At 60.6% G+C, this 21,496-nt stretch overlaps 2 protein-coding genes across 3 annotated transcripts in view; both read left to right on the plus strand.

Annotated features, from left to right (window-relative positions):
- The window catches only part of GAL3ST3 (galactose-3-O-sulfotransferase 3), a 42,384-nt gene extending 39,784 nt beyond the window's left edge, over positions 1-2,600 (plus strand). The window contains exon 3 of one of the 2 annotated variants that reach the window (XM_037905273.2): positions 19-2,600. In XM_037905273.2, coding sequence (XP_037761201.1) covers positions 19-1,204 — 1,186 coding nt within the window. In that variant the 3' untranslated portion in view covers positions 1,205-2,600. Of the gene's footprint in view, positions 1-15 lie in introns of both variants that reach the window. The other variant, XM_043550436.1, reaches the window with a different exon arrangement.
- A 7,209-nt stretch (positions 2,601-9,809) lies between these two features.
- LOC122466543 (cilia- and flagella-associated protein 251-like) lies at positions 9,810-21,271 on the plus strand. Its single transcript, XM_043551008.1, has 10 exons — positions 9,810-9,933; positions 12,106-12,289; positions 12,651-13,066; positions 13,166-13,443; positions 13,717-13,943; positions 14,025-14,080; positions 15,194-15,305; positions 16,559-16,690; positions 18,615-18,652; positions 18,833-21,271. The coding sequence occupies exons 1-10, from the start codon at positions 9,849-9,851 to the stop codon at positions 18,925-18,927; spliced, it is 1,623 nt and encodes a 540-aa protein (XP_043406943.1). The 5' UTR covers positions 9,810-9,848; the 3' UTR covers positions 18,928-21,271.
- Positions 21,272-21,496: the final 225 nt, after the last annotated feature.

A 21,496-nucleotide genomic window follows, 5' to 3' on the forward strand; every position in this document is an offset into this window, starting at 1 on the left:
CCCCCCTCTCCCCAGCAGGTCCCCCAAGCCTTCCTCCCCAGGCTGCCCCACAGCCCCCTCGCCCCGCCCCAAGCACACCTCGGTGGCCTTCCTGAAGACCCACAAGACAGCGGGCACCACGGTGCAGAACATCCTTTTCCGCTTCGCCGAGCAGCACGACGTGACGGTGGCGCTGCCCCACCACGCCTGCGACCACCAGTTCTGCTACCCCCGCAACTTCTCCGCCCGCTTCGTGCACCCGCACACCCTGCCCCCCCGCATCATCGCCAGCCACCTGCGCTTCCAGCGCCAGGAGCTGCGCCGCCTCATGCCCAACGACACGCTCTACGTCACCATCCTGCGCGAGCCCGTGGCCATGTTCGAGTCACTCTTCACCTACTACAACCAGTACTGCTCCGCCTTCAAGCGGGTGCCCAACGGCTCCATGGAAGCCTTCCTGGCCAACCCGCTGGCCTTCTACCGCCCCCAGGAGAAGTTCTCCATGTACGCCCACAACACCCTGCTCTACGACCTGGGCGGGGACAACGACCACAGCCCCGCCGACCCCGCCTACCTGCCCGGCTTCATCCGCCAGGTGGAGGAGGTCTTCTCGCTGGTGATGATCGCCGAGTACTTCGACGAGTCGCTGGTGCTGCTGCGCCACCTGCTCTCCTGGGACCTGGAGGACATGCTCTACGTCAAGCTCAACATGCGCGGCCCCCGGTCCAAGGGCAACGTCAGCTCGGAGGTGCTGGCCGCCCGCATCCGCACCTGGAACGGGCTGGACGCCCAGCTCTATGACCACTTCAACGCCACCTTCTGGCGCAAGGTGGCGCAGGCGGGGCGGGAGTGCGTGGCGGCGGAGGTGCGGGCGCTGCGCCGGGCCTGCGACCAGCTGCTGCGCCGCTGCTTCGGGGGGCGGCCCCAGCTGCGCCCCGCCACGCAGATCAAGAACAAGGAGCTGCGGCCTTGGCAGCCCAGCTCCAAGGTGGACATCGTGGGCTATGACCTGCCTCCGGCCGTGCCTGGCTCAGGTGCCCCCCCCGAGGAGCGCTGCCTCAAGCTGGCCATGCCTGAGGTGCAGTACTCCCGCTACATGCTGCGCAAGCAGAGCCTGCGTGCCCGCCGCAGGGCCCTGCTCCCCCGCCCGCTGCCCCCCCGGGGAGTCCCGCGCCCAGCCAGGGCCCTCCCTCTCCGCCACCCCACAGTGCCCAAAGCGGCCTGAGCAGGGGCTGGGACCTGAGCCCAGACTAGACACTCACGCCGGGGTGAGGGGCTGTGCGGGCATCGTGGACATGGTTTCCTGTGCCCCCCCCGCCCTCGGGTCAGCCACGGGGAGATCCCTTTGCTGGCCCCCTTCTCCCTCCCTGTGACAGTCCCCGTCCTGCACAACAGCCCCACGCCCGCCCCCTGCATCCCATGCCCCTTTGGGAGGGCTGGATCGGAACTGAATGCCACTGGGGCCTGAGCCGGCACTGGGAAGCTGCCACTCCCCCCTTCCTGAGCCTGCATCAGGTCTGTTTGCAGGTTCTGGGTGGTTTGCACATGCCCTGGATTTGGAAATCCACCCATCACCGCCTGGGGACTGAGGCATCGGGGGGCCTGGGAGGGAAGCCCAGCAGCTCAGCACGGAACAGCAGTGGCTATGGTTTGGGGTCTAGATGGTGGCCCCCCCCAACTCCAGCCTTTCTTCCCTAGTGCTCCCCGCCCCAGCACTGGCCCATACCTCCCCCTAGTGCCGCCATTCACATGGAGACATAGCACTGCATGGGAGACACAGGGCCCAGCTAAACCCTGGGGAGGTGGGACTCGAACCCCTGCCCCAAGCAACAGATCAGGGCACACAACACCACACACCCTATCGCACACACAGACACCCCCCATCACACATGGCGCGCACATCCTATCTGTCCACACATTCCCCCCATTAGTCCCCACCCCCGCTTCCGTTTACCCACACACCTTGCACACAGTGCTTACTTTGTAATGAAAGAGGTGCCGGGGCTCAAGCGAATTTTTACATTCATACCTGATGCAGCAAGCCCAGGGGTGCTGGGGCTTGGCACTGCCAAGCCCTGGCCCAAATTAACCACTGTTTGCACACATGCACAGTGTCACACACACACAATCACTCACAGCTGGCCCCCTGTGCAGTCACACACACACACACACCCCTTGCCAGTGTGCCACACTGGTGTGGCAAGGTGACAGTGTCCCAGCCAGGAGTGACTCCCTCCCCGGGCTCCCAGGGGGGGCACTGTCTGGGCCTTCCCGCCTCATGAGCCATTCCCTGGGTAATGGGTTCCCAGGAAGAGGCTGATTCTGAGCAACTGCCGTCAGGGAGGTTTAGGTTGGATATTAGGAAAAACTTTTTCACTAGGAGCGTGGTGAAGCACTGGAATGGGGTTACCTAGGGAGGTGGTGGAATCTCCTTCCTTTGAGGTTTTTAAGGTCAGGCTTGACAAAGCCCTGGCTGGGATGATTTAGTTTGGGTTGGTCCTGCTTTAGCAGGGGATTGGACTAAATAACCTCCTGAGGTCCCTTCCAACCCTGATATTCTCTGATTCTGTGAACTGTCAGGGGGATGGGAATCTGCCCCCAATAAAGGACTCTGTGAGGTGCCTGGTCTGTTCTGGTGTCTGTGGCTCATGGGGGGCAGGTGGAAAGTTCTGGGGGGTGGCTCTCTGTGGGTCATTGCCCCATGGGTACCTCAGGGTGTGACCCCTGACCCTCAGCAGACACTGCAGCCTGTAGCAGGCAGCAGTAGAAAGTTGTTATCTTCCATGTGGCCAGAGCCTGAGGTGGGGCAGTCAGGCACACATGGTATGTGTTGCACACACACCTTGAGTGTGACTCTAGGGACCGATGCAGCTGCGTCTGGGAAGGAGTTGAGGGCTGGTTCCTGTGGATGGTGACTGGCTTGCTGGCACCGATGGGGGCTGGATTCACTGCAGGAGTGTTGTCAGATAGAGGGGACCAGGTGCCTCATTCCCAGCCCCCCAACCCTTGTTCCCCTTCCAGGAGGTCCCCCAGAGCTGGGTTTGATAGGTCTCAGCCTGGCTCCAAGCAGAGCAGGGGTCTCCCTGCCCATAAGCCCCTGGCAGGGACCCTGGGGGGCATGGGCCACAGAGATCTGCCCCTGTAGAAAAGGGGTCAGTGTGGGGCAAAGGCAAAGGCATTGGTGGGTTGCAGGGAAGAGGAGGTGCAGCTGCACAGATGCCTCCGGCAGGCCTAGGCAATGGGCATGTTGGCACAGGGTGAGGGGGGCATCTCGTGGTCAGACTGCATGCCCCAGGGATCTTGTGCCCCACTGTCCTGGACCTGCTTATGCAGAATAGGGTTGGGGGGTCACAGAGTGGAGGATAAGGGGGGCAGCAAGTAATTGCCCCCTTGTGCCATAATGGTGAGAGAGTGAAGCCAGTGGCAGCATCTGGCTTCACACATCCCTGGCAGAGGGCAAAGGACCATCCTGCACCATAGACTGTACCCAGCCCAGGGAGTGGGATATGGGGCTTTTTCCCTCTCGAGGGCACTCGACCCAGGGCAGCAGGACTGGCTAGCTCAGGGGAGCAGTCAATGGGGGGCTGGTATGTGGGCAGAGGCTGTCTCTCTCCCCTCCCCCCAGCCCCAGCAATCCCACGCCGAGCATGCCAGTGCAGATGGCAATGTGGAGACATGGCAGCCGATAGCTCCAGGGAGTGGAAGGAGCGACCCACAGAGATGTGGACACCCCGATGGTGGTGGTGGGGCACTGCTGGGCCAGGAGGATGAGGGCTGGCTTGATCTACTCCTCACTGGGGCCATTCACAGCCCCTCGAGGAACACACCTCTCTGCCCTTGCTTCTGCACCGCTGGGAGCTGATGCGGGGGGGTCCCATGCGCAGGGTGGCAAGACCTATCTGGATGGGCCCACAGCTCTAATGTGGGGTGGCAGAGAGGAGGGGATACCAGGGCCGACTGGCAGGAAGGGGGAGGGGATACTAGGGTGGATGAGTGGCAGAGGGGAGGGGGTACAAGGACGGACGGGTGGCAGTGGGGAGGGGATACCAGGGTGGACAGGCTGAGGGCTGGCTTGATCTACTCCTCACTGGGGTCCACTCACAGCCCCTCGAGGAACACACCTCTCTGCCCTTGCTTCTGCACCGCTGGGAGCTGATGGGGGCGGATGAGTGGCAGAGGGGAGGGGATACCAGGGCAGATGGGCAGCAGGGAGGAGGGGATACCAGGACGGACGGGCAGCAGGGGATACCAGGGCAGATGGGCAGCAGGGAGGAGGGGATACCAGGACGGAGGGGTGGCAGGGGATACCAGGGCGAATGGGCAGCAGGGAGGAGGGGATACCAGGGCGGAGGGGTGGCAGGGGATACCAGGGCAGATGGGCAGCAGGGAGGAGGGGATACCAGGACGGACGGGCAGCAGGGGATACCAGGGCGAATGGGCAGCAGGGAGGAGGGGATACCAGGGCGGAGGGGTGGCAGGGTGGAGGATAGTACTGGACTGATAACACTGCCAGCACACCAGTCCCTCTGTGTCCAGAGTCTAACTGAACCAGTTCTGGCTGAGATACATAAAGCTAAAATCTCCGCACTCATGCAGATTAAAAAGTAATCTTCTATCCCCCAGCACTGGGGGACTTAGGCAAGTGCCTAGTCACGGGCCTGAGCCATGGAGACACGGGGCTGACAATTATGATCATCACAGATTTCTTACCCTCCCAAGCTTCAGGCTCATCCCTCCAGTGCAGAGAAGCAGGCACAGCCACAGAACCACCCCCAGAGAATATGGGACACAGTTAAGCTCCATAGCCCAGCCCTCAGGCGGCTGATTTCTGCAAAAAGATTTGATCGGCCCAGATTTCCCACGATTTCAGCCCAATAAATGGCTCCCGGTGGCAATAGGATTTCACAAATATAAATGCTACTACTGTGCGTAGCTCACACACTGAGATGCAGCCACCCCGGGCACAGGGATCCCTATACAAGGATCCCTCACCCGGCCCTGAGATGCAGCCACCTCTGGAGTGGAGCGCAGGGGGCTGTTTAACAGCTGAACATGTGTCTGTGACAGGGAGTGGGGAAGGACAGTGAATTGAATTTAAGCCATAAGGGGGAGAAGATTTCAGAGCTGCATTGGGGCATTAGGACCAGCACTGACTGGGAGGGGAGATGGGCCCCATCCCACTCCCTGCAGCACAGCACCCCCTAGCACCACACTATGGCATTGGGGCCAGCCCTGACTGTGTCCCATGCCTGTGGTGTCCCAGCCCAGCCCTGCTCAGCGTGGGAGTCCTGGCTGGGCTGGTCGAGGCTGCAGCTATTCTAGGCCCTGCAGCTCCCCTGGGCCCTATACTGACAGGCGCTCCCAGCTAATTACAGCTGCAGAGCTTAACCTTGCCATGCAGAGGTGTTGGGGGTAGCGGGGACACCTGAAGGGTGCGGGGGGGGGGGGGGTGGAGAGCAAGGAAAGGGTCCATGCACTGGGCCCGCCCAGCACCCCTTGGCCCCCTGCCCTCCCCCCCACAGCTGGGGCTGAGACTCTGCAGGGGCGGGGGCAACCGACTTGGCAATGGGATTTTCTCACTAATCCCCCGGGGCCGCCCTTGATTGGCTCAGTTAGACACTGGGATGTGGGTCAGACGACACAACAACTCCTCCCAGCGCAGCCTTGTGCCCCCCCCAAGCTGATTACAGGGAGCACGTCTGGGATGAGCTCCCCCCTGCCTGGCCCGGGACAGAGCCACAGGCGGCATCGGAGGTACTTGCACTGCCCCCAATTCTCCCCACAGGGACTGGCACAGCTCCCCCCCGCCATAGGAACTAGCACCTTCCCCCCCTCAGGAACCAGCACAGCCCCAACTGCCACAGCATGGCCCCGCCACTCCCATAGAAACCAGCACAGCCCCAACTGCCACAGCGCGCCCCCCCCCCACCCCCATAGGGACCAGCACAGCTCCATCTGCCACAGCACGGCCCCCAACCCCATAGAAACCAGCACAGCCCCAACTTCCACAGCACGGCCCCCACCCCCATAGGGACCTGCACAGCTCCATCTGCCACAGCGCGGCCCCCACCCCCATAGGGACCGACACAGCTCCATCTGCCACAGCGCGGCCCCCCCCCCATAGAAACCAGCACAGCCCCAACTGCCACAGCGCGGCCCCCCCCACCCCCATAGGGACCGGCACAGCTCCACCTGCCACAGCACGGCCCCACCCCACCCCCATAGGGACCGGCACAGCTCCATCTGCCACAGCACGACCCCCACCCCCATAGGGACCAGCACAGCTCCACCTGCCACAGCGCGGCCCCCACTCCCATAGGGACCGACACAGCTCCATCTGCCACAGCGCGGCCCCCCCCACCCCCATAGAAACCAGCACAGCCCCAACTGCCACAGCATGGCCCCCCCCACACCCATAGGGACCGGCACAGCTCCATCTGCCACAGCACGGCCCCCCCACCCCCATAGAAACCAGCACAGCCCCAACTGCCACAGCGCGGCCCCCCCCACCCCCATAGGGACCGGCACAGCTCCACCTGCCACAGCACGGCCCCCCCCACCCCCATAGAAACCAGCACAGCCCCAACTGCCACAGCACGGCCCCCCCCACCCCCATAGGGACCGGCACAGCTCCATCTGCCACAGCACGGCCCCCCCCCCCCCCATAGGGACCGGCACAGCTCCATCTGCCACAGCGCGGCTCCCACCCCCATAGGGACCAGCACAGCTCCATCTGCCACAGCACGGCCCCTCCCACCCCCACAGGGACCAGCACAGCTCCACCTGCCACAGCACGGCCCCCACCCCCATAGAAACCAGCACAGCCCCAACTGCCACAGCACGGCCCCCCCAACACCCATAGGGACCGGCACAGCTCCACCTGCCACAGCGCGGCCCCCACCCCCATAGGGACCAGCACAGCTCCATCTGCCACAGCACGGCCCCCACCCCCATAGAAACCAGCACAGCCCCAACTGCCACAGCGCGGCCCCCCCCCCACCCCCATAGGGACCGGCACAGCTCCACCTGCCACAGCACGGCCCCCCCCACCCCCATAGAAACCAGCACAGCCCCAACTGCCACAGCACGGCCCCCCCCACCCCCATAGGGACCGGCACAGCTCCATCTGCCACAGCATGGCCCCCACCCCCACAGGGACCGGCACAGCTCCATCTGCCACAGCACGGCCCCCACCCCCATAGGGACCGGCACAGCTCCACCTGCCACAGCGCAGCCCCCCCCCCATAGAAACCAGCACATCCCCAACTGCCACAGCGCGGCCCCCCCCACCCTCATAGGGACCGGCACAGCTCCAACTGCCACAGCACGGCCCCCCCCCACCCCCATAGAAACCAGCACAGCCCCAACTGCCACAGCACGGCCCCCGCCACCCCCATTGGGACCGGCACAGCTCCACCTGCCACAGCACGGCCCCCCCCCATAGGGACCGGCACAGCCCCAACTGCCACAGCGCGGCCCCCTCCCACCCCCATAGGGACCGGCACAGCTCCATCTGCCACAGCACGACCCCCACCCCCATAGGGACCAGCACAGCTCCATCTGCCACAGCACGGCCCCTCCCACCCCCATAGGGACCGGCACAGCTCCATCTGCCACAGCACAACCCCCACCCCCATAGGGACCGGCACAGCTCCACCTGCCACAGCACGGCCCCTCCCACCCCCATAGGGACCGGCACAGCTCCATCTGCCACAGCACAACCCCCACCCCCATAGGGACTGGCACAGCTCCACCTGCCACAGCACAGGCCCTCCCCCCGCCCCCACCCATTCCCATAGGAACCAGCACAGCTCCCCCCACACCTCCACCGAGACCTGCACAGCCACCACTCCCACCACCACTGCAACTGGAACAACCCCACCCCCACCATACACAACACAGCCCCCCTTCAACCCGTCCCTCCACAGGGACCAAAACAGCCTCCCTTCCCCACAGCACAACCGCCCACCCACATAGGGACCAGCACAGCTCTTCCCCTCTGCTGCAACTGCCACCCTTCCCCCCCAGCAGAGACCAGCACCGCTGCCCCCTGCCACCCTCATGCCCCTGGGACCAGCACAGTCTTGAGTGAGACGAGTGCCTGGGGGCAGTGCAGCGGTATCAGGGGGACACTCCCTGGCATGGGCCATTGAGGAGGCCAGCCTAGAGGCTCTAAAGGACCCTTCTGGCCTTAACATTTGTGAATGAACCTACGGCTCCCTCCATTCTCCACGCACACCCACCAACCACCCAACCTGCATGCTCACCCTTGCCCCGTCTATCTGTCCATCCACCCTCCCATCCCACACACTCAGCAGCAGGAACTGGGGGTGTTCCTGTGCAGGTGAGGGGTGGCGTTGATTAGGGGGTACTACTGGCAGGATGGGGAGGAGCTGTCAAGGTAAGTGCAGGGGTGACCCCTGCTGGGGCAGAGCCCCCGGCTCCCAGGGTGGGGCAAGCCGGCCCTAGGGGCTCCCCGCGGGTGCTGTGTATCAGGGAACAGCCCAGGTGGGAGCTGACCCATCCCTGCCTCACCCCACAGCCCTGGGGCACAGGCAGCTGAGCTGTGCAGGGTATGGCAGGAGCTGTGTGTGCGGGAGCGCCAGGCGCGGGACCGGAACCGCCAACTGCTGCGGGACTTTGGGCACCTGGAGACCCAGCTGGGGCTGCTCTGGGCCAGGACAGACGCCGTCAGGAGGAGGAAGGTGAGACGGGCTCAGCACCCAGACATCTTGCTGAGCGGGCTGATTGCAGAGGGCCCCATGCGGGGAGAGTCAGACTCGGACAGGGGACAGCGCCCCAGGAAATAGACTGAGTCAAGACTCCCAACTTCAAGCCCATGTTCTCAGAGGGGAGTGGGGCCTAGTGGTTAGTGTGTGTTTGGGGGGGATGAACTCCTGGGTTGTATCCTCCCAGAAAGAGGATGATTTAGCACCACCAGTGCAGAGAGTGGGTGGAAGTCAGTAACTCCGTGGGGCAGGAGAGGATGCTGAGATGCAGGGGAAGGAATTCAGCCCCGGGGGATCCAGATGGGGCCTGTGGTGGGACCAAGGGCAAAGGGTCGCATCCCTGTCTTGCTCATCTCAGGTGGACTATGACGCATTTCTGCAGCGGCTGCTTCTTCACCCGAGGATGGAGGCAGGGAGCCCTGGCCGGGTCCCTCAGCACCAGGTAGGCACAGCCGAGTCACACTAACCCTCCTGGGCAAGAGGGAGTTGGCACCAGGGTGTTGGGGCATTGGGGCCAGCACTGACTGTGAGGGGGAAAGTGCCCCTGCCCCTCCCTGCAGGCCCTCCCTCCTCCCCACAGTTCTTGGGTTCTCCCCCTTGCCCCCTAAAGCACTGGCCTGGCCTAACCCTGCTTAGCGTGAGCTCTGCCTGGGAGCATGGTGGGCTCTGGAATCACCAGGTACTCAGTTGATTTCTCTTACCCCTCTCCCCAGGACTGGGTCTCCGCCTGGATTTTGGACCCAGCTCTGCGCTCACGCTCTGGGAGACACCTCCCTGACCCCCCACAGTGGATGGACCATCTGCAGTATCGGACCTCGTGGCCTCATCCCGTCTCCCCCACACAGTCCCCAGAGCCTGCTGCCTTCCTTGCATCCACAGGGGCAGGTGGGGCTGGGCCCCTGGAGGGTAAGGAGATAGCCCGGGCCCTGTTCTGTGCCGCTCAGCCTGGAAGCCCGGCCAGACTCCTGGGTCCTCCTCTCCCTGCTCTATACTGCTTGTCCTGGGAGCCCGGACTCCTGGGTCCTATCCCTGCTGATGCCTCTTTCTTCTCTGCCCCTAGCAGCCAGGCCCACAGTGGGCCCCCATGGCACACCCTGGCTCCACAGAGGGCCCATCACCAAGGACCATGGCTACTACAGGATGCTGGCTGCTATGCCCCATCAGGAGTCATCCCCGCTTCTCCGCCCACATCGGCTCGGCTTTCCCAGCACAGCTGAATCAAAGGGTGCGCATGGGGAGCCTGTGTGGGTGAGGGACGGGGCTCTCCTGGGAGGCAGTGCCTGAACGGAGACTCCAGTGGGGGCTTCCCCCCTCCAGGCAGCGTGGCCCCAGGGAGGATCTGCAGTGCAGCCTGGGGCGTGGGTTAGTCGCCAGCACGCCAGCATCAGCTCAGTACGGGAAAGGCAGGGGGCCGAAGCAGCCAGATTTGCTGGGATACTGTGCAGGGGGCAGAAGCTCAGCCCTCTGACCTGCCCCCGGCCCCTGGCCTTTCAGAGGTGGCTCAGCCTTCTATCTCCCGCTGCCCGCAAATCCTTCTGCCTTAATCCACCCAGGGGCCAGCCTTCTCCCGGCTTGTGGAGGAGAAGGGGAGCCCTCTTCGGCCTGGCAGGTCTCCCACAGCAGCCTAACCCCAGCTCCTGCTGCCCCTCCAGTTTGACACTGGGAAGCCCTGAGCCTCGCTGGCAAACCCCTCTCCCCCTAGCCTGGGCAGCAGCCTCTTGTCCCAAGCCTCGCTGGGCAGCCACTTAGACACAGCTGGGGGGAGCTACTCTGCCCTTAACAGCAGTGGCAGAGCATGGTTTATACACCCCACTCAGAGCACCTCCTTGGTGCCCCATTTCAATGTGTCTTGACTGTGGGCACATTAACCAGGGGCCAACCCCCTTTGGGGTTAGATACTTGTTGGGTTCACAGTGATCCAGGCTGCTCCATCGGAGCAGGGGAGAGTTACCTTGGCACCATGTCCCACAGCCCCTGGGCGCTTCTCCCATCCATCTCTATGGGGCTGAGGCACCAGCTGTCCCAAGGGCAAGCCCGCTGGACCTGAGGGATGAGCCTAGCCACGGGCACATCACCCCCTACATGGGTTAGCCCAGAGGCCTTCTCCTGCTGACCTTCAGGTCTATCCATGCCCCCAAAGGCTGGGGGAACTGATCTTCCCTCTGGTGGTGCAGGCCCCAGCCAGTTACACCCCATAGACCTGACCTGCGAGCAGCATGCCTGCCCACTCATGCCCTGTTCAGCTACAGCCTTGCACCTCAGGACTTTAAGATCCCTTGACAGGTGCCAAACCCCCCAGTTCAGGTTTGCCCTAATCCCCCCTTATGGGGAACCCCCAAGGGACCCCCTTGTGCAGCCCCAACTTGGGCCAGTCCCTACCTTTGTTTTTTTCTCCGAGCCAGACCTACTCTCTGTGATCTCATCTGCTGATCGGCCCGTGCTACGCAGCTCCCGATCTAATAGGGTGACCAGATTTCCTGATTTTATAGGGACAATCCAGATTTTTGGGTCTTTTTCTTATATAGGATCCTATTACCCCCCACCCCCGTCCCGATTTTTCACATTTGGTGTCTGGTCACACTACGATCTAACCACAGCCTGAGCTCATGTGAGCAGATTCCACAGAACTGTTCTGGCCCCCCCAGGTCTGACAAATCATCCAGCGCAGTGACACCTGCCCTATTACCCCCTTTGTGGCAATATCTCCCATCAGCGTGGCAACCCCAAATACACCCCCCTGGGTCTGCTGCACACCCCAAACCCTTCTCCTGCGAAAAGCCTCAGGGCTCAGTTCACACATAAGAAATAAGGCCTTTTGGAACCATCCCTAGACCCCAGTATGGGCCCCCGCCATTTGACTACACAACCCAAGGCTCTGGGACCTGGTGAGGGAGTGAGACAGCAGTCTGCCCGCAGGGGGACCCGCTTCTGATGGCAAGGCAGGAGGGAGGTGGAAGCATTTACGGGGACTGAGCTCAGCGTGCACAGCGACAAACAGGGGCCTGGAGTCCGAAGGAGTCGGCGAGCTGTGGCACTCGCCCTGGGAAAGGCTAAGCTTGGGGCTTGGCAGAGAAATAGGGGTCCTCCCAGGAGACTGGGTAAAGGCCAGGGCAATGAAGTCTTGCAGATCGGTGACAGGGTGACTTAGGGGGCTCTGTGGGGGTGCCAAGGCTGGGGGGGGGCGCTGGAGAGGGTCTGCGGGTGCGGGGAGGAGGCTCTGTGCTACAAGTGAGCTGCTTGGGGCCTCTGCCTCCCTCCAGGGCCTGGCACAGTTGCTGGCTCTGCTGCAATCCTGTGGCACAGATCTGGGAAGGGATCGGGCACTTCGCTGGGCAGCCCTGGCCATACCCAGCCTGGCAGCTGTAGCCTGTCCCAGCTGCGCTCCCCTCCCTTCCAGGGACTCGTCCCCAGCCCACGCAGACCAGGGCACGTGCAGGAGCTGGGATGCACCCTGAGGACGCTGCCAGCTCTGGGGTGAGGCACCGACACCGGGCAGCGAACAGGGCCTCCAGGAGGCTGCTGTGGAGAGGAGCCTGGGAGCAGGACAGCACGGAGACAGCCTGTGAGAAGCCCTGGAACAGGTACCTCCCTGGAATCCCCCCAAAGGTCCCCAGCCATTAAAGAGAACCCCGGGGGATGGTGCAACAACACCCATCCCAATATGCAGCCACCTTTGGGGTGAGGTGTGGGGGCTGTTTATACAGGGATCCCTCGCCCTGCACTGAGATGCAGCTGGCTCTGGGGTGGGGCACTGGGGCTGTTTATACAGGGATCCCTTGCCTGGCGCTGAAATTGCAGAGATCTCTGAGGTCGGGCACTGGGGCTGTTTGTACAGGGATCCCTCACTCTATGCTAAGATGCAGGTGCCTCTGGGGTGGGCCATAGCACTTGCGCCTAGTGGTCTCATCCTGTGCTCATACTGTCTCTCTTTCTCATCCCTAGGGTCCCAAGACTGTGGTGCAAGGAGAAGACAGGAGGAGACACCACAGTCCTGGATCAGGGTGGGAGCTGGTGCCAGGAGCCATGTGGGGAGCAGGCAGGGGATGACAGGCCAAAAGAGTCTCAGGGGAAGCCAAGGCGGAGGCTGAATGTCAGAGTGAGACAGACTGTGGGGAACAGGGATCGCAGAGAAGGGGCACAGCTGAAGGGAGAGAGAGGGCAGGTTCCCATCCAGGGGGTAGGGCAGCTGGAGGGAAGGGAGGGACATTCAGCTATGGGGCAGACACAGAAGGAGGAGGAGGAAGAGGAAGGTCTGGCAGGAGGATTGGGGGGCCAAGAGAGGGAGGAGGATGAGGAGGGGAATGAGGGCCTGGTGGGGAGGCAGGGGGACCAGGAAGCAGGGGAGAAGGATGAGGAGGGCAATAGGGAGGAAGGCTCTGGAGGGGCAGGGGAAGAGGGGGAGGCAGAGGGGAGAGGGAGCAAGGAAGGCTCCTCTTTGGAGCATGTCCAGGCATCAGCAAATGGGGGAGAGGACGAAGAAGACCTGGTGGAGCGGAGGGGCCAGGAAGAGTGTGGTCTGGCAGGGGGTCAGAGGAGCAAGGAGGAGGACAGCGAGGAGGAGGAAGGCCTTGTGTGGGGGCAGAAGGGCCAAGAGGGTGGTGAGGATGAGGAGATGGAGGGTGAGGAAGGCCTAGCAGGCGGGCAGGGGAGTGAGGAGGAGGAGGGCAGCAAGGAGGAGGAAGGCCTGCCGAAGGAGTTGGGGGGTCAGGAGGAGGCTGAGGAGGAGGAAGGTCTGGTAAGGTGGGGGGGCCAGGAGCAGGGTGAGGAGGAGGAGGAGGGCAGCAAGGAGGAGGAAGGCCCGCTGAAAGGGCTGGGGGGCCAGGATGGGGTCAAGGAGGAGGAGAGTGAGGAGGGCAGCGAGGAGGAGGAGGAGAGCCTGGTGGGGTGGGGGGCCCAGAAGCAGGGTGAGGAGGAGGAGGGCAGCGAGGAGGAGGAAGGCCCGCCGAAAGGGCTGGGGGACCAGGATGGGGCCAAGGAGGAGGAGGGCCTGGTGGGGTGGGGGGGCCAGAAGCAGGGCAAGGAAGAGGAGAGCAGCGAGGAGGAAGAAGGCCTAGAGGGGCAGCAAGGGGGTCAGGAGGGAGGAGAGGAGGAGAAGGGCAGTGAGGGCCTGGTGGTAGGGGGCACAGAAGGCCGTGTGCAGGAGGAGGAGGAGGAGGAAGATGCAGACAGCGACTTGGTGCTATGTGCCCTGGGAGCTGGTGCCCAGTGGGGCCCAGGCAGTGTTGAGCAGGGCAGGTGAGTCCTCTTCTTACCCTCCCCCTGGGCCACGAGTCCTGGTGAATCCTCCCCTTTAACCTATTCCCCATCTCATTTTAGGGGCCGTGGCAGAGAGACCCCCGCATGGAACAGCCACACCCCAGAGTCCCCACAGGGTGAGTGTGGAGGCTGGTATCCCCGCACTTGACATCCCTCAGTTAGACCCATGTCCCATCCAGCCCTGAATTCCAGCCCAACCACCATCAGTCAGACCGAATGGCTTATGCAACCTGGTATCCCCTTGGTCCGACCCCTGGGTACAGCCAGCCTGGTATCCCCCTTGGTCCGACCCCTGGGCCCAGCCAGCCTGGTATCCCCCCTTGGTCCGACCCCTGGACTAGGGTTGTCCACTTTCCGATTGCAGAAAACCAAACACCCTTTCCCCGCCCCTGCCCCACCCCTTCTCTGAGGCCCTGCCCCTGCTCACTCCATTCCCCCCTCCCTCCGTCGCTTGCTCTCTCCCACCCTTGCTCACTTGCTCATTTTCACCGGGCTGGGCAGGGGGTTGGGGTGCAGGAGGGGGCTCAGGGCTGGGGCAGGAGGTTTGGGTGCAGGAGAGGGTTCGGGGTTTGGGCTTCAGGAGGAAGTTTGGGTGCTAGAGGGGGCTCAGGGCTGGGGCAGAGGATTGGTGTGCAGAGGATGCGGGGTGCAGGCTCCGGGAAGCACTTACCTCAGGTGGCTCCTGGAAGCAGCTGGCATTTTGCTCCAGCTCCTAGGCAGAGACGCGGCCAGGAGACTCTGCATGCTGCCCCTGTCCGCAGGCACGCCCACACACACACACACAGCTCCGATTGGCCACGGTTCCTGACCAATGGGAGCTGCAGAGCTGGCGCTCGGGGCAGGGGCAGCACGCAGAGCCCCTGTGGCTGCGCCTCCGCCTAGGAGCTGGAGGGAAATGTGGGCTACTTCCAGGAGCCACGTGGAACCAGGGCAGGCAGGGAGCCTGCCTTAGTTCCCTGCTGCACCACCGACTGAACTTTTAATGGCCCAGTCAGCAGTGCTGATCAGAGCTGCCAGGATCCCTTTTCAAACAGGAGTTGCTGTTGAAAATTGGATGCCTGGCAAACCTACCCTGGGCCCAGCCTGCCTGGTATTTCCCCCTGATCAGATCTAAGGTCCCTCAGCCTTATATTTCCCCCCCCCCGACCTGTCCTTTATCCCAATGCTGCCCCCTGCCCAGCCCCTGCCACCCCGCCCGAGAATTTCAGCTTCTGCATCTCCTACTACAGATCTAGGACAGGATTCAACCTGGGAGGAGGAGGAAGAGGAGGATGCAGAGAGTGAAGGGGATGAGGCCATAGAAGCTGCTTTGGCTCCCCAAGGAAACGCAACAGAACCAAGGTGGGGATCGACCATGAATCCTGTGTTCCCCATGTCCGAGTGTAGCACTAGGGGGCGCTGTGCTGCAGGGAGCAGGAGAGGTGCTTCATAGGGGTGCTCTTCCCTTGCAGTCAGTGCTGAACCCTAGGGGGCTCTGTGCTGCAAGGAGTGGGGCGGGAATTCAGTAGGGAGCACTCTCCCCTTGCAGTCAGTATGACAGGCCATACCCAGGTATAAAGAGGCTGGAGCAGAGGCAGAGAATTTCCTTCCCTTTCCCAGCCCAGGCTAATGAAAACACCCTGATCCCAGAGTGCCCTCTACTCGCCCAAGGCTGAATGGCAGCGATACAGATTTCTCTGCCAGGGGAGATGCCTGTGGCTGCAAACTGGGTGTGCAGTCTGGCCCATGCTCCCCCATGTGTCAGAGGCCCTGTATGGCCTACAGTCCATGGGGAGGCCCCTCAGTGTGGCTTTGCAGCAGGCATCCACCACAAGGGAGGGGCTGGACAAAAAGGTCTCTGCAGGGTGAGCAAAACCAGGCCAACCCTGTCCCCAGCTCAGCTAAACATGATTCCTAGTATAGTACAAGAAGAGGGGTTAGAGCAGGGGGGCTGGGAGCCAGGGCTCCTGGGTTCTATCCCCAGCTCTAGTACGGGAGTGGGGTCTGGTGGGTTAGAGCAGGTGGACTCCAGGGTTCTGCCCTTGGCACTGAGTGGATAAATAATGGGGGACTGTGGAACAAGTTGCCCCCCAAGGAACTAAGCATCGTCAGCCTGCTCTGATATAAACGCAGATCACATGGCATTTACACCATACTCCACCAGACCAATCCAGGTAACTGCCAAGGGAGGGGAGGAGAGGGAATGCATCACATGGGTGGGAGCAGCCCTGATACCGCGGTGACGGGGGTGGGATTAGCACCTGAGTGGCAGTGGCATAGCTAGGTGGAGCAAAGAGGGGCAGCGGACATCAAAAAAGGTGCCACCCGCTTGTACTCACTGGGCGGCACTCCGGGTCCTGGGCGGCACTGAAGGCCCCCACGGCGAAATGCCGTCGAGGAGCCAGCGCGCGTGACGGCCCCTGCCGCCAAGGACCCGGAGCGCCGCCGGGTGAGTACAAATTAAACAAGGCGCCTATAAATTAAAAAGGTGCCACTTGTGCGCAGAGGGGGAGCGGCTGCTCCCCCCGCTCCCCCCCAGCTACGCGACCGCTGAGTGGGGCAGAATCTGGGCAGGAGCTGGGTGCTGAGCCCCCGTGGTGCTCTGCCCTTTGCAGGGCGAAGAGGAGAACGTCAGAGAGCCATGAGTGGAGGAAAGGCCGCCAGAGAAGACCCCGCTTGGAGGAAGGGTCAAGGAAAGTCAAGGTGGTCAAGGAGGCACCGCCCGCCAGCACCACCCAGTGGCCAAGGTGCAAGGGGCGAAAGACAGGGCAGGTTCTGTAGGCAAAGTCTGGTCCAGCTCTTCCTCCCTCGCAGGAGGATGAGCTGGAGTCTTTCCAGGGAATCCAGTTCCATAGTTGGTGATGGGACATGGGGCTTTTCCCTTTTAGAGGGCACCTGCTCTGATCTGGTCCCAGGGTGGGTGCGACATACTGGGGAGCAATCCAGACAAGTGAGGGGTTGCCATGCAACCCTGGGTCTCTTACAATATTTTGCTGCAGCAGCTCCCATCTGGGCTGCTCACAAACCGCCTTCCAGCATGCAGATCACAACCTGACTGTCTGTGGGTAACTGCAGCCTGCCAGCCATGCTTGGGTTGCACTCTGGCTTTTACCAGCTTCAGTTACCTCTGCCAGGTGATGCCAACACACTCCCAGTCCCAGATTTCCCCCCCAAAATGTATGTCCTGTACTGCCCAGCCCTCTCCTGGACAGTCCAAATATATTAAATCCGTTATTGCTTTAAGGGAGTAATATACACACTACTTGCCATCCTGTATGGAGTTACCCAGACACTTCAACTTAAACACACTGGATTAGATAAAACAATAAATCACGTTTATTAACTGCAAAGAGATTTTAAGTGAGTGTGAGCAATGAGGCATAAGAGTCAGAAATGGTTACAAGAAAAATAAAGAGAAAACGCTTTCTAGTGCCAAACTTAACCAACTGTATAAAGCAAAGTTTCTCACCAACGTCTCCCCCAGTGTCCAACAGCTGTTTCCTTTGTCTTCTCAGGGGCGGAGAATGAGATAGGCAGGGAGGGTGGTCTTGGGGGGGTTGCCCCTCCTTTTTATAGTTTCAGTCCTGCTTTGAAAAGCATTTCCAGCTGAGAACCAAGAGACAGGGAGTCTGGTGGAGGAAGGAGACCTCAGGCTGTTCCTTAAGATGCAGATCTCTTTGTCCCTGTCTCCCTTTCTTGTAACCCATCAGCTTTGCTAACGCCTGGCTGACGCATCGGCTTACACTTTGGGCCTGGCTACACTAGAGAGTTTACAACAGCGCAGCTGCACCGATGGCTGTAAGCTCTCCAATGTAGCTGCTCTAAGCCAACGGGAGAGCGCTCTCCTAAGCGGCGATAGCTATGTATGCAGGAGAAGCTGAGCGACCCCCTGAGTGACGTACGTTATGCTGACACAACCTGTAGTGTACCCATAGCCTTTGTCTTTGAGAAATTGTTTTAGCCACTCCCCTGACTTATCTGGGAAACACACTTCAGTCATGATTTCAGCTTATGTTCATAACTGTACACATCATGTTACTACATGCATTTTACCCTGATATTACTTACTGATCAGCAAGCTATGAATTTTCAAATGATACCTCACAAGGCAATCCATGTACAAATATTAGTGCAATAGTGTGCAGGGTCTGAATACAGGGGTGCACTCCATCACAGTGGGGGAGACTGGTTGGCTCAGGGGCAGGGAATGGGATCTGGGACCTTTCCCGTCTAGGGGGCAGTGGCTTCTGTCTGGATCCTCCTATGTATGAGATAAGTTTGCCAGGTCTCCACCCAGTCCCTGGGTGGCAGACTCCCCCCACCCCAGGGGCACTAATTAACCCCATGTGAATTTGCTGTCTGCTTGGGAAGGGGAAGCAATTGATTAATGAACTGGGTGAAAGGGGGGACCATGCGATCAGGGCATTTGTCTAATTTAAAGGGCCAGGGCATGAGGACCTGTCATGGGGTGGACTTTGCTGTGGAGGGGGTGGGGAGCAGGCAGCCTCCAAAGGGTGGGGAAGGTTGGCCTCATTCCCGTGGTACTTGGTATAGCACAGGCCCCTCCCTGGGCCAGTGGGCAAGGGGTACTGGATGGTCCCCTCGGGGCAGGTAGAGGTGCCCCCAGCTGGGAGTTCCCTGACCCGTCTGTGTTTGTGCTTCCTCCCCCAGGACACCGCCACGGGGGCCTGCAGCTCGCAGTGTCACAGGTGAGGAGGTGTCCACGGACAGACACAGGCTAATACAGAGCTGGGATTAGAACCCAGGAGTCCTGGCTCCCAGTCTCCCCCCCCCCCCCTCCGCCGTGCTTAAGGCCACTAGATCTGACTGCTCTCCAGAGCTGGGAATAGAACCCAGCCACACCTGCTTACCCCACTTTACCTGCACAGGGTTCTGGGGTGACTCGGAGGAGCTGGGAGCAGGCCTGGAAACGTCCCTGAGGAAGGACCGGAGCCTGGACGACCAAGACGACTTCTATGACTGAGGGGTCCCAGTGAGACGGGGGCGATCTGGGATTGGAGACTCACTGTGCTGGGCCTTGGGGGCCACAGAGAGACCCAGAGACAGTGCTGTGAAGCCAGCCAGCAGGGTGGGAGCGACACATGGACTGAGGGATCCCTTCCCCCCGAGCGTGGAGTTTGTGACCCCATCCTGAGGCTGCTCCCCACGCCACACAGTGCAGGATTCTGATTGTCCAGAGCCCTCGGAGCGTGAGGGTGGCACATCAGGCAATAAAGTTCCCAGAAAGGAACTGAGTGGAGAGGCCATGGGGGGCAAAGGGGCCCAAGGTGGGCAGGGAGTTTATAATGCCCCATTGTGGGATGGTGGGGAATCTTTCCCAGTCAGGGGCTGGGTCAGAGGAGCAGGGGAGACAGAATGCACTGGGGGACTGAGGGCACTGAGTAAGACAAGCTGATTAATTGGGAGTGATCAAATGGGGTGGGAGAGAGACAGGGCCCTGGCATCAATCCGGAGTCACCCACTGACTGCTAGGGATCAGGCCAGTGCCCATCTGTACTGCGGGAGTTGGGAATCTGGCACCTGGGGCAGCGCAGCATCGGTGCCAGTGCAGCTCAGCAACCTGGCTGCTAAGGGAGAGACACTGTCAGGGGGAGACCCAGCCCCGCCCCATGGCGCTGGTGAATCCCATGACCCACCCCCTACTTAGCACAAGAGACAGCAGGGCTAGCAGGAGGTGCCCACGTGGGGAGGGGAGGGGAAGGAAGGAAGGAAGGGCCATGCGCTGGGCACAGAAAATGGCTCAGCCCTGGTCTTAGAGTCCCCTGGCCCACGTATAGGTGGCCCTGCCCCGTGTCTGGGAATGAAGCAGTGACTGGGGCTGTGCGGGACTCTTGGGGGCGGGTCCCAGCTGTGAGTGTGTCTGTGGGGATCCACTATGACGGGGGGGGGGGGGGGGAAGGGGAAGGTCAGAGCTCAGTCAGTGATCAGTCAGTGCCAGGCAGGCCTGGCATTAGGGTCTGCGGCAGCCATTAGGGGCCACTGTGCAGGTGGGGAGGGAGAGAGGGCAGTATTACCAACCTCAAGAGATAAAAAAGCGTATGAGTCAGATCCTGAAAAATCCTGGGGTTTTAAGCAAGATGGTGTGGTTGTGATGGCTGAACTCCCCCTGCCCACCTCAGTGTGTGTGTCACACAGCATGTATATGACAATTGCTGATGCCAACGCTCCTACAGGTAACAGGAGTCAGGCCTGGCAGGCCTCCTCTGGGAGCCCCATAGGACCCAGAGCTTGGGGTGGGAAGTGGGGCGGGGGCTCAGACTTGGCACCACCGCCTGCAGAAGCGAGGCAGAATGGAGAAGCGGGAGCTCTGGGGGGTATCCGCCTAAGTACCTCAGAGTCACATCCTCCTCTGCCTCCCAGGATCCATTACGCTACTCCTGCCAAGCACCCCCAGCACCCTCTCTCATCTTGTCCCTGGCCAAAGCTGGACAGGGCAACCTAAACGACAGCTGGGTTTGCAAATGTTTGGGGCCAGATCCTTGGCTGATGTAAAAAGAGCTAGAGGATTTATACCTGCTAAGCATCTGGCCCTTTAACCCACCTAATGGCATTGAGCCTGGTTCTCCTGTCCCTTGGCAGCCCGGTAAACCAGGAGTGACCACATCAATGTCTGTGCAGTTACACCAGAGTGAAACCAGAGTTGGTGGGAGAAGTCTCAGTACCGCTGGATGGAAACAGAGTAAATTTTCCTCTGAGGTGCAATTAAAGCCTATCAGGAGCTGAGCAATGTGGGCTGCAGGCAGCACCTTAGAACTTGCCATGCTAAAACAATTTGCTCTCCTGCTGCTCTGTACCACTCAGACTTTCCTATGAAAGTCCCCGAAGCTGGTGGAAGGTTTTCCAGAGCAATGTTTTTCCAGCAAAAAAAATGGCTTTGTGACTAAACGAAAATCCCATTCTCTCCCCCCCTTCAAAAAACTTCTATTTTTGTCAAAACATTTCAGGGAAAAACCTGAAATCTGCAAATTTCAACAACAAAAAGGATGTGTGGGGTTTTTTGGGGGGAGAGGAGGGAAAATGGGTAAGGTTTGGTTTACCAAGCCGCCTTCCTAGTTACTTTAAGGAAGGCCAACAAATATTCCAGAGTTTCTATATGTGGAAGAGAGACCCCACGTTGCTGATTTTATTGTGAGTTTCGTGATACTTGGTTTTTCCCTTAAAGCCCCAGAGCCCAGACTCTTGGCATTAAAGAAGAATCTTAACTTTCATTAAAATGAGTAACTAAAAATCAGCTCTCCTGATTGTGGAAAAAAGCTTGTCCCCAAGTGCCCCATAAAGGTTCAGAAATCAGAAGGCAAATAACAATACCCCCCTTCACATATATATGCATTAAAAACAGACCTCATGATTTTTAATATCTTCTCCTGGGTTTTCGGACCAGACTCTTGTGAGTGTTTAGGGCTGGCGTTGCTGGAGACTGCCTCAGCGTGGCGTGTACAGGGAATCTGCCCTTTGGGGATCGAGTGCCGTATTGGCTACAGAGCCTGAAGAAGGTGAGAGAAGTAACCCTGGGTTACTGAAAAGGACTAGCA

The sequence above is a fragment of the Chelonia mydas genome, chromosome 7 (genome assembly GCF_015237465.2).
Source record: "Chelonia mydas isolate rCheMyd1 chromosome 7, rCheMyd1.pri.v2, whole genome shotgun sequence".
Lineage (NCBI taxonomy): Eukaryota > Metazoa > Chordata > Testudines > Cheloniidae > Chelonia > Chelonia mydas.